This window comes from Phyllobates terribilis, unplaced genomic scaffold (assembly GCF_046119375.1).
Source record: "Phyllobates terribilis strain yellow unplaced genomic scaffold, ASM4611937v1 Scaffold_211__1_contigs__length_3443825, whole genome shotgun sequence".
Taxonomy (NCBI): domain Eukaryota; kingdom Metazoa; phylum Chordata; class Amphibia; order Anura; family Dendrobatidae; genus Phyllobates; species Phyllobates terribilis.
The window spans coordinates 3,056,222-3,069,005 of NW_027362971.1; the positions used below are offsets into that span (position 1 = coordinate 3,056,222).

General features: G+C 44.3%; 2 protein-coding genes across 5 annotated transcripts in view; one reads left to right on the forward strand and one right to left on the reverse strand.

Annotated features, from left to right (window-relative positions):
• The window catches only part of PC (pyruvate carboxylase), a 416,466-nt gene that overhangs the window by 312,082 nt on the left and 91,600 nt on the right, over positions 1-12,784 (forward strand). For both annotated transcript variants that reach the window (XM_073665354.1, XM_073665355.1), the window contains exon 10: positions 11,270-11,452. In XM_073665354.1, coding sequence (XP_073521455.1) covers positions 11,270-11,452 — 183 coding nt within the window. The remainder of the gene's footprint in view (positions 1-11,269; positions 11,453-12,784) is intronic.
• LOC141213746 (leucine-rich repeat and fibronectin type-III domain-containing protein 2-like) overlaps positions 9,397-12,784 on the reverse strand; it is a 51,899-nt gene continuing 48,511 nt past the window's right edge. The window contains exon 3 of one of the 3 annotated variants that reach the window (XM_073665358.1): positions 9,397-10,318. In XM_073665358.1, coding sequence (XP_073521459.1) covers positions 10,297-10,318 — 22 coding nt within the window. In that variant the 3' untranslated portion in view covers positions 9,397-10,296. The remainder of the gene's footprint in view (positions 10,319-12,784) is intronic. The other 2 variants (XM_073665357.1, XR_012283090.1) reach the window with 2 other exon arrangements.

Sequence of the window (12,784 nt, forward strand, 5' to 3'; positions counted from 1 at the left end):
TTTGTGAAAAACGCTCATACACGAAAAACAGATGTTTGAACCGTTTCCCTGCAGCCACCGCCGGGAGGAAAAAAATGGGCATATGGGCGCAAATCCCCCCCCCACTATTAATAGCTGATTGTTAAGATCCGGGGTCTTCTGTGGGCATACTACTCAGACAACACAGAGTGAGGGTAAAACAGTGTGGCAATAAATTGAACCACCAACAGACAATAAACATATTGAACAGTCAAAGCAAATACCCAAGATGGTGCAAAATTAGTCTCACCCTTCCGCTGGCCCGCCGGGGATAGAGCAGCTGCAAATTTGGGACTTCCAGGGCCAACTACCTCAACCAGTGACACCCCGCCGGATCTTCTTTCAACACTCACACAATGGGCCTAGACGCTGTTTGAACAATGACTTAAGGCTCCTGAGATACTGATGAGATTACTGGAATTCTGGACACTTTGTAAAATTAGTGTACATCAACTGACTAGCAAGCAGAACATTAATAAGACAGAATAATATTGATGGAACCGGAGCTCCATGTTGGAAAAGTCTCAGTCTTTAAGTGACCAGCTCTTCACACTGATCATTGAGGGTTTCTGTAGCTGCTAAATCCCTTTAACCCAATCAAATCATTGAAACAGTCATCTTATCGCAGTGGAACTTTCTTGGAGTTATTGCCTTTTATTAGAATGTAATGACGGCCCCTCGGCCTTTTTTTTAATCCACATTACCGAATAAATTATGGCAAAAATAATAAAAAGAAAACTTGGTAATCCTTGCCTATCCTAGGAACTTCTCATTTTATTGCTCCTGAAGTTGAGTGATTTAAGTAAGGAACATCATCCGGTGCTACATTAGGGCTTATTATTATCATTACCTGTCTTGAATTATTCATGCCCTATCACAAGAAGCACGGGCATTACTATTAATTATCCTGCCGTTAATATCTTTATAGCATTTCTCCGACAAGCGTCAAACTCCGCTAAGCCCCTGTGCCAGAAGGTTCCACCTTTTCAAACATGGCAAGAAGCAAAAAATGAAGAAACTTTAATTAGTCTATGCCTGGTTAGAAGAGAGACCTCGGCGTGACGGCTTTCGCTTCTTTTAGCGCCCATCATGTATATTTCAGTGTAAGCTCCTTTAATGCAAAGACATTAATGAGGTTTTCTAGACAGTTACAAATGGGCTGAATTTATATTTATTCATCCTTCAAACTTCCTGCCGCTTCCCTCCGTTGGTTCTCTGGTCTCCCACCAATTCCATTTTGTTTCTTTCGAAAAGCTTTGGTGATGACGTGGAGGCAATCGCTGATGGCAGAAGTTGGGGGTCAACCTTGCATAAAAAGAACAGTGGCAGAATCGTCCTTTCTTTTCGATCCTTTAATTGACAGGTTAATTGTTGTATCTTTAAAACGAACCTGTCGGGAGATTTAGGGTCACCAAAAGAATTGACTTGCAACGTAGGGTTGTAAAAGACTGGTTCAACCATTCCGTTTTTGACTGCAAACACTGAGAAAATCAATTTTTTTTTTAATGTAAATGAGTCTTGAAGTGCACAGAGGGTGGGCCAAGTACCAGCTGGTGCACTGATTCTCTACATTATCCCCGCCTAGCGCCGCCCCTGTGGGCTTGTCGATGCTTAGCATTGAGCAGACCTCTATCAAGCCAACTGGGGTGGAGCATAATGTGGAGGAGCAGTGCACCTGCCTGGAATCGTACCACTCTCTAAGCCAGTGTATCCCAAACTCCAGTCCTCATGGTGCCCCCAACTGATCACGTTTTCAGGATTTCCTTACTATTGCACAGGTGAGAGAACCCATGGCAATTTCTTATATCTTGATTATAATTCGATCACTTGGGCAATACTAAGGAAATCCTGAAAAAATGATCTGTTGGGGGCCCGTGAAGACTGTAGTTTGGCGAAACACTGCTGTAAGCACTGGCAGCCTGATTTTACATTTTAGAAATGGCTCAAAAGTTTACTTTCTCGGCAATGGACTATCCATTTGCGACCAGGGAGGGGGTAGTTGATCGGCTACTAACCTACCTAGATATGACCCTAGGCTATCTTCACACTGGTGATTTTTTTTTATTTTTATTTTTTTGCATTTTTGGTGGTGATTTATATTTATATTCTGTTTAAAAATGTTTACAAAAATGTCTGGAAAAATCTTTCTATGCGGTTCATATGAGGAGATTTTTGAATTTTTTTTTTCCTGCAGCAGTTTTTCAAAAACTTCTCGTGGGGAAAAAAAAGTGGGATCTTTTATCTACCTTTAAAAAAAAAAATAAATAAAAATCTAATCACTTATTGATGTTGCTTATTTCCAGTTTTGTGTATCTTGAGAGTGAATGTAATCTCTGGACAGCGCTGCAGTGTATGTTTGTGCTATATAATTTTTTTTATACGATCTCCTTACGGCTCATAAATGATCAGTTTAGAATAAAATTTGGATGTAGATATAAAGAATTAAGGGAGTATACAATATGTTCTCCAAATGAATGACAACCATTGGGTGGTCATAGAAACATGTGCAGTAGCATTGATTTCTCGTGACAAAGTAGTGTGAACTAAGGGGTAAAGTTTCTCCTTGTTGAGAGTCAAGCGCCAAGTTGGTGTATGGAGACTTATAGGCCATACGATGCTTCTTCCCTGGAGATTTAGATTTGAAGAGGGTAATTGTGGAGAGATGTGAAATCATGTTGTTTTTAAATCTATTCACACACATCCGTGTATGTTGAGCCAAGAGCAAAGATGAGGATGAACACATTTGTATCTGAGGTTTGGAAATTAAAAGGTTCTCATTTATGCAGAGGATAGGTGAGAACTTGATCGATGGAGTCCCAGTGGTTGTGAATCTGCAAATTTTCCCTAACTCTTTGAATCTTGAGAACGGGACTCTGAAATTCCCAGTTGGAATGAGCCATCGCCACACCACTCTATTCATTCTCTGTGGGACTGCCATAGCTAGCAGAGTGCAATGGTCAGATCTCTCCAGCAGTGGATGCATTGGTGATGCGCATGCATAGCCACTGCACCATTCCGACTGGGCTTTTCAGAGTCTGCTTCTTGGTATCGTTTGGGTACTTCAGAGCCTCCGTCTTGGGATTGTTTGGTTGTTTCACAGTCTCCTTCTTGGGTTTGTTTGGGTACTTCAGAGCCTCTTTCTTGGGATCGTTTGGCCACTTCAGAGCCTCCTTCTTGGGATAGTTTGGCCATTTCAGAGCCTCCTTCTTGGGATCGTTTGGCCATTTCAGAGCCTCCTTCTTGGGATCGTATGGCCATTTCAGAGCCTCCTTCTCGGGATCGTATGGCCATTTCAGAGCCTCCTTCTTGGGATCGTATGGCCATTTCAGAGCCTCCTTCTTGGGATCGTTTGGCCATTTCAGAGCCTCCTTCTTGGGATTGTATGGCCATTTCTGAGCCTCCTTCTTGGGATCTTATGGCCATTTCTGAGCTTCCTTCTTGGGATCTTATGGCCATTTCTGAGCCTCCTTCTTGGGATCTTATGGCCATTTCTGAGCCTCCTTCTTGGGATCGAATGGCCATTTCAGAGCCTCCTTCTTGGGATCGTATGGCCATTTCAGAGCCTCCTTCTTGGGATCGTATGGCCATTTCAGAGCCTCCTTCTTGGGATCGTTTGGCCATTTCAGAGCCCCCTTCTTGGGATCTTATGGCCATTTCTGAGCCTCCTTCTTGGGATCGTATGGCCATTTCTGAGCCTCCTTCTTGGGATCATATGGCCATTTCAGAGCCTCCTCCTTGGGATCATTTGGGTATTTCAGAACCTCCTTCTTGGGATCGTTTAAACATTTCAGAGTCCCGTTTTTGGGATTGTTTGGTGTCTCGACAGTTGGAGAGATATTGGAAATCTTTCTTTCACTTGATCCCTGTGGAGGTATGTTACGTGCCGATTCCATTGACTGTACCGGCACAGACCTACAGATTCGGCAGGACGGTAGATCTTTTGCACATTCTAGTAATGGTATTACCGTATTTGGAACATTTCGATTGACATATTATTAAATCAGGTTATTAAAAAAGACTTCCGACTTGTCGTGCACATCTTACGTAACCATAGGAATGAATAAAAAGTGTATCAAGCTTATTAGAAGCGAGACCGTAGAAGTGTCACACGACGTGCGATGCTAGTTTTAAGACATCGCTATGGTTACAGATTTGATTTGCATACACAATTGATGTTATGCTCCGTATTCAAAGTGTGTGCAAGGACGGTATTATGGCACGTACCGCGTGTTTGCCGGAGGGGGTGTTGCCACACATCAGTTTAGCTGACAAACAATATATATGAAAAACGAAGCCACCAAGTGGTTAATCTGCTCTTGCGGGTGCTCCATTCTGTAATTCACTCTTTACTTAGCCGTGCCGCTCGCTCTTGTCATTGTTCTCTAGCCTTAACAGCACTTCAGAAGCCTTGGCTGTAGGATCCATAAATCATGTGTTTTTGGAGTATATGGCTTTGTCAAACGCTCCAGTGCCGTATAACCTTGTGCCTGCTTGTATTGTTCTGTAAGATAACATTTCTTTCCTCGGTTTCTGAAATCTGAACGTTTCTATCTAGCTTTTATGTGGATGAGTAGACTTTAGCGCCACCTTCTAAGGTTATGGCCCCTTTAGTAAATTGCAGAAATTCTCGAATATACTCTCCATTTCTGAACATGCTCTGCCTCAGAAATGGAGCCACTTGAGATGTTCCCCTTGCCCACCTCCCTCACACTACATGTCACAAGCTACCTTATACGTCCCCCGAAAGGCTTATTATTAGTGTTGAGCATTCCGATACCGCGAATATCGGCCGATACCCGATATTTCAGTATCGGAGTTCCGATACTTAATTCCGATACTTTTACAATATCGAATACCGGAATCGGAAGTTCCCATAATGCCTGCGCTCTGCAGTGTCTCTGAAGGATGACAAGCTGGATGGCAGCGCTCAGCTGCGATCCAGCCTGTCATCAGAATGCCATCCTAGCGTGAGAGAATTCTCCTAATTGTTTAAAAGCCGGCGGGCGGTAAAAAGCCGCCGGCTTTTAAACAATTACACAGCCCCATACTGCTTCCCCGCAGCCTCCCATACCGATGCTCCGCTCCCCTCGCCACCTCCCATCCCGATCGTAAGTTAGGACCGGGCGGGGAGCGCAGCACCAAGGAGCGGGGAGCGAAGGACCCGGGCGGGGAAGCCGGCAGTGAAAAGACTTCACCGCCGGCTTTCCCGTTCTGTGCTGCGCTTTCCCGCCGGTTATTTCAAATGAACAGCTGAGGTATCAGGTGATGCCGATCAGCTATTCATTTGAAGTAGCCGCGGTGCCCTCAGAGGGTTCATGTGAGTTCATGAACTCACATGAACTTTCCCACAGCCGCACAGGTCAGCCTCACCTCCCAGACCGGTCATGATTGGTGTGTGTGGGTGTCTGTGCGATGTGCGCGGGGTGTGTGCGGTGTCTGCGCGATATGTGCGGGTGTGCACTGTGTCTGTGCGATGTGTGTGGGTGTGCGCAGTGTCTGTGCGATGTCTGCGGGTGTGTGCGTGCAGGCAAACATAGGCCGATGTGACACTACTACTCCCATCGGCCTATGTCTGTCCCCCGTCCACTTGTGCCAGCAGGATCAGCTTGATGGGAGCAGTAGTTCTCATCAGCCTGATCCTGCTATTTAAACTACCCCATATGTTATTTTGGCCCTATACATGTTTTATTTTTTTAGGCCCCCATATTTTTTGTTTTGTTTTTGGTCCCCAATAAATTTTAAATACATGTCATTGGTGGCCAGTGGTTACCTAAAATAAATTAGTTCATACATTACCTGTCCCCGCCGATCGCCACCTAAAATAAAGTAAAAAATAAAAAACTACACCTATACTCACCTAGACACCTAATTCCCCGAAGCCATCGATCTCCTGTAATAAAATATAAAATAATAAACCACAACCTTATCCTTACCCCTCCGTAGTAGTCCACGAGTGTCCCACGAAGATCTCCAGTTTAGAGCGGCCACATAGAATGTGACCGCTCTGAACCGCCGCCGCCGCTAGAATGATGGGGCCGTAAAGCAGCCCCGTCATTGCATAAGCGGGTTCGCCGGAGTTCAGGCAGCGCTGCTCCGGTGAGCTCCTTTACGGCCCTGCTGTACCGTGAGAAATTCCCACGGTACAGCAGTGCCGTAAAGGAGGTCACCGGAGCTGCGCTGACTGAATGCACTCCGGTGACCTCAGTCAGTGGCTCCCGCTGCCGGGAGCGGACGTGTTCCCGGCAGCGTGAGCTTACAGCAGCCATGACAGCTGTCACATCTCCAGATGTGACAGCTGTGCATGAGAGATCAGCGCAGGAATGTGGACAGGTAACTTTTTTTTTAGTAAACTAAGAATTAAATAAAATGGTGTGTTTTATTTCAAATAAATTATTTTTTTTCTGGGTGTAGTGGGTGTTTTTTATTTTTAACACTTTGTAGGTTAGTAATGGGGGTGTCTTATAGACGCCCATCATTACTAACCTGGGCTTCATGGCAGCTGGCGCTGACATGAACCCTACCACTATTACCCCCTGCCACCGCACCAGGGCAGCGTGGAAGAGCGAGGCTAAGTGCCAGAATTGATGCATCCTATGGATGCGCCATTTCTGGGGCGGCTGACGGCTGGTGTTTCTAGCCTGGGAGGGGGCCAATATTCATGGCACCCTTCCTGGGTTATTAATATCAGCCCCCAGCTGTCTGCCTAGCCTTTGCTAGCTATTAAAATAGGGGGGACCCCACGTCATTTTTTTGGGGGGTCTCCCATTTTAATAGCTAGTAAAGGCTAGGTATTCAGCTGGGGGCTGATATTAGTAGCCTGGGAAGCTCCGTGGGTATTACCCCCTTCCCAGGCTTCAAACATCTGCCCCAGCCGTCTGCTTAACCTCCGCTAGAGACTAAAATTATGGGGGATCCCACGCCAATTTTATTTTTAATAAATCCTTTATTTTAACACTAAATGACACTTGAGGGGTTAATAAAGATGCAGTCCCTAAATTATTATTTATTTTTTAATTAATTTTTCCCAAAAATTTTGACGTGGGCTTTGCCATATTTTTGTATGCCAGCCAGGTACAGCATCCAGGAACGGGCTGCCCCCAACTCCTAGCTGCCTATTTGTACCTGGCCGGACACAACAATATAGGGAAGCCCTTTTTTTTAAATTATTTCATGAAATAATTAAAAAAAAATTGACTGTTTTTGTGTCCAGCCAGGTACAACTAGGCAGCTGGGGGCTGGAATCTGCAGCGCAAGGAGGCCCAAGCTTTCTGGGCCACCCCCGCTGCAAATTGCAGTCCGCAGCCACCCCGGAAAATGGCGCGTTCATAGAAGCGCCATCTTCTGGCGCTGTACCCAACTCATCCAGGGCCCTGGTGCGGTGGCTCACTGGGTAATAAAGGGGTTAGGGCCAGCTTGGCATTATCAGCTGGCCCTAAGCCCGAAATTCATGGGGTCACGCCAATATTAGACATGACCACCATGAATTTCTAGTAAAGTATGTAAAAAAACACAAACACCCAGAAAAAAGTCCTTTAATTGAAATAAACACACAATTCTTTATTGTTCTAAATTAAACCATACTTACCTTCACGCCCATTTCAGCTGAAGCCAACGATCTCCTGCAATAAAAGAAAAATAATAAAGCAACATCATCCTTACCTTTCCATGGTTCCCACGACAGCTTCAGCTCTGCTACATCGAGATGACAGGCTGGACCGCAGCAGAACGCTGCCATCCAGCCTGTCATCCCGCGGACACTGAGAAACGCAGGCTTGCTTGCGCTCCTCAGTGTCTCGCTGTGACGGCATAAAGATGAGCCGAGGTCATGTCCAATTAACTCAGCTGACCTCATGCACGTCACTGACAGCGTGGGAGAATTCTCACGCTGAAGCGCTGAGTGCAGGAGAATTTTCCCACGCTGTCAGTGACGTGCATGAGGTGAGCTGAGTTCATTGGACATGACCTCAGCTCATCTTTATGCCGTCACAGCGAGACACTGAGGAGCGCAAGCAAGCCAGCGCTTCTCGGTGTCCGCGGGATGACAGGCTGGATGGCAGCGTTCTGCAGCGATCCAGCCTGTCATCTCGATGTAGCAGAGCTGAAGCTGTCATGGGAACCATGGAAAGGTAAGGATGAGGTTGCTTTATTATTTTTCTTTTATTGCAGGAGATTGTTGGCTTCAGCTGGAATGGGCGTGAGGGTAAGTAGAGTTTAATTTAGAACAATTAAAGAATTGTGTCTTTATTTCAATTAAAGGACTTTATTCTGGGTGTTTGTGTTTTTTTTTAACTTTGACTATGGGGTTAGTAATGGGGGTGTCTTATAGACGCCTCTCCATTACAAACCTGGGCTTGATGTCAGCTGGCATTATAAGCTGACATCAACCCCAGCCCTATTACCCCACTGCCACAGCTACAGGGCAGTGGGAAGAGCGAGGCTAAATGCCAGAATTGGCGCATCCTATGGATGCGCCATTTCTGGGGCGGCTGACGGCTGGTGTTTCTAGCCTGGGAGGGGGCCAATATTCATGGCACCCTTCCTGGGCTATTAATATCAGCCCCCAGCTGTCTGCCTAGCCTTTGCTAGCTATTAAATTAGGGGGGACCCCACGTCATTTTTTTTGGGGGGGTCCCCCATTTTAATAGCTAGTAAAGGCTAGGTATTCAGCTGGGGGCTAATATTAGTAGCCTGGGAAGCTCCGTGGGTATTACCCCCTTCCCAGGCTTCAAACATCTGCCCCAGCCGTCTGCTTAACCTCCGCTAGAGACTAAAATTATGGGGAACCCCACGCCAATTTTTTTTTTAAATAAATCCTTTATTTTAACACTAAACGACAAGTACAGTAATTAACACTGTCACTGTACTTCATATATATGTGACTGACATGTTTCTATCTATCTAATCTATGTATGATTCTCTATTCCTTCTATTCTAAATTGTCGGGTACAGATGCTGAATTGCTGGCCGGCTTTTTTAAAGAGACAGTGCATGAAAACACTATTATTTTTTTTAATAAATCCTTTACACCAAATGACAAGTACAGTAAGCAACACTGTCACTGTACTTCTTATATATGTGACTGACATGTTTCTATCTATCTAATCTATGTGTGAAGCTCTATTCTTTCTGTTGTAAATTGTCGGGTACCGGTGTATGCCGCTGATGAATTGCCGGCTTTTCGCGTAATACATTCTACATTATTCTTAGTTGTTTTACTTCATGTAGAATTAACCTACAAGGAAAGAAAGGGTTTATTTTCATTCCGATATTTGTGTCCCATTGACTTGCATTGGTTTCCGGTATCTTAATCGGCGATATCTGATACTTTTTGGGTATCGGTCCGATCCAATCCGATACGATATTTCCTGATATCGGAAGGTATCGCTCAACACTACTTATTATATGTTTGGCCAGATATGTAACCTTTTTACGGACTATGATTGCTGGTCACACCCTCTTGGTGATTGCATGTTTTTCCTCTGTTACATTTCATATCAAAAGTCCCAATTTGTTATTTGCCCCAATTTGTTATTTTGTCCTCTGCGTAGAGTTGATCAAGAAGATGTGCAGATACAACAGCTACATCGGTAGTCCATGACTACCGGACCAGAGCCCTGTGATTCTCCTACGTGCCAGCATCCCTGGCTCCTCTTCTTATTAGTCAGCCTGGTGTACCTCACACCATGACAATGATAACTCAGTGGTGCTGGCAGATTGGTGGAGATTCACAGGACTTTGGTTTGGCGGCCGCAGACTACCAACGTAACCGCTGTACCAGGGTCCTCCAAATCTTTTTGTTCAACTCTACTTCTGCATCTTTTAGTCCCCTTTACCAGTTTACCAATTGGGTTTAGTCTGCTGCCACTCGGAGGCTGACACTAACAATACAGCTTAACAAAAAAACTCTGCTCTTCTCTAGCAAGGCTCTACTACCAGCACCAAGCTTCTAAGTTAGTGAGAAAGCAGTAAGAGAAGCCAAAGAATTGTATGACCAACCAAAACCAACTTTAATGCATGCCCAGACAGGGAACCAAGGTAGCGTGCTGTTTCCTCCAATGAAGGCTACAAGAGTACCAAAAATCTTCATTTCTCTGTCACTTCATTGGGGGTCACAGGAACCATGGCTATCTGATCGCCTTGGATTTGCCCTGAAGATCCTCATATGTGGACATGGTCAACCTCCTTGCTGATGTCACTTCAACTCTTCCGAACCGTCCAGATATTCTGTCCCAGAATCCGCAGTTCCATCAGAATTCATGGCCACTTAACGGCCTTCTGCTATTCAGTGAGAAAAGGAATACTGAAAAAAAGTTAGAAAATGAGTGTTACAGCTGGTATGAATCCTACTGTAGTCTAGCAGAAGTTTAGAAGGTTAGCACTGTTGCTTTGCAGCTCTGGGATCCTGTGTTCAAATCCCACTTAGGACAAGTGTACATCTGTAAGGAGTTTGTACGTTCTCCCTGTGTTTGTGTGGGTTTCCTCCGGGTTCTCCGGTTTCCTCCCACACGCCAAAGACATACTGATAGGGAATGTAGATTGTGAGCCCCAATGGGGACAGTGATGATGATGTCTGTATAGTGCTGTGGAATATGTTGGTGCTGAAAAAGCATGTATAAAAAATAATGAATAAATAGTCTAGAAATCAGGAGCCTAGTATTGTTTCTTTCAAGTTCCAGTGACCGCACTGTTTACCTTTTTTATTTTTTTTCTTAAACCTTTCTCAAAGACGACCTGTCACTTGCTATAAAGATGTAACTTTTTTTTTTACCTATAGTAAATGCCGATGTTCTCCTGAATCTGTTATTATTTTTTGGGTTTGGTTCTTCTCTATTTCAGAGATATGGCCCTCTCTTTATGTAAATTTAGTCTAGTTTCCCAAGTGGGTGTAGTCTTAAATAGATACCTACAGATGAGAGTTGAGGGCCACACCCAAGACTAGGTTTGCGTAAAAATATGTGGTCTTATCTCAGGAATGGAAAGGCGGAAAAACAAGACTTTATTCAGGAGACTGTTTAAGACAGGTGATAATTTCATGTTCAAGAGAGGTGGCTCATAAGTGGAGAAAGAAACAAAATTCTCTGATAAAGATATGTTACAAAGTTTGTTTTTTTCCCTTACACTATTGACTTCTGCAAAGTTTGTGACCGTTTAAGCCTCCATATGGCGCACAGATTATATAAGGAGGAGTGTTACATGAGTTCTTCCTGTCCATTAATCTAGATGTTTTTAAATTTTCTTTTTCCTGACACAGGTGTTCCGGAGCGGTGAAGGTATGGGCATCCGACTGGACAGTGCGTCGGCCTTCCAAGGTGCTGTGATATCCCCCCACTATGACTCCCTTCTTGTCAAGGTCATTGCACACGGGAAAGATCAACAGGTGGCAGCTACAAAAATGAGCCGAGCCCTGGCAGAATTTCGAATCCGCGGAGTGAAGGTAGGAAAGACCTAGCGCCCAGTTCGAATGTCATTTTATTTTTCTTGTTTTCTTTTTTGTTCTAATGATGACTAATAAATAGTATGGAAACCCAGGGGACTGGCCTGCTGTAGGAAAGCAGTTCTATTAAAATGCAGAAAAGCCATCACTAGATATTTTAGGCAAGGAAGCGGATCAAAAATCAGTTTATGAATCATGAAGGTTTTTCACATGGGCACAACTTAAGATCAAAGATCGTTTTAGAAAAGTACGTAATAGCCGAGGAAGCAACTAACTGAAGACTCAGTACAATGTATACTACCTGCAAAATAAGACACTGCTATCTATCGAAATTACATAGAAATAGTCACAGCCATAATATAATTTCGAAGCATTTTCAACTTCTTATGGTGCACAGCCTTCCCCGTTCCCATCCTTACATCCCTCCCCTATTTTCTTTTCCATTTTTCTTTTGATTAAAATTTTTTCTTTTGACCCCAAATATTGTACTACAACCATAACGCCAGTCACCCGCACTCATGCATAAGAACTGGATCCCCAAAATTTTTCCAAAAATTCTCCAAAAAATAAGATTAGCTTTTGTCGTCCAGTACTGCCTCTCTGCTGATTTTGTTGACCAGGCTGCAGTGGTGACGCCAAAACTAAAGCACACTAACACTGCAGCCAATCACAGCACTCGGTAGCAGCACTGAGCCCAGTGATTGGCAGCAGCGGTTATGTGCAGTAGAGCCTTCATCTCCTGTAACAAATGCATTCAAATTTGGAAGAATCGGCACTCACCATGACAATTTCTGGCTGCTTCGGTACCTGGCTCTTGCCCAATCCTCGCTTGTCTCTTGTTGCTTGGGCCCATCTTGACATACTGGAAATGGCCAACTCGGCCAATTACTGGCCGCACTGGTTACCTGTCTGAGTCAGTAATTGGTTTTCGGCCATTGACATTGTGTCAAGACCTTGCCAGGAAGTAGAGTCCGGCAGGGACTACAGGGCCAGCCTTGGAATGGCAGCTTCAGGGTACCTCTTATTTTTTACTAGTCCGAGGCCCTAATATATTCATAGGCTGGATTACCCTTGTAAAGGACCAGATGAGCAAATATTACCATGTATATGTTCATTGACAGAGGAGAGATCCTGTGTGTTTTTTTTTTTTTGGACCCAAGATCGAGTATTTGACAGTAATCTCCAAGGATTTAGGCCAAATGTGACTTATCAATATAATGTATTTGCTAGGAATAAAATGATGATTTGCTTATCTGTCTTGTATTCCGTGCATCAAGTACACACAAAAAAAAATCCTACTTTGCTTAAGGGATACAGAATCTTTTCTGCCTC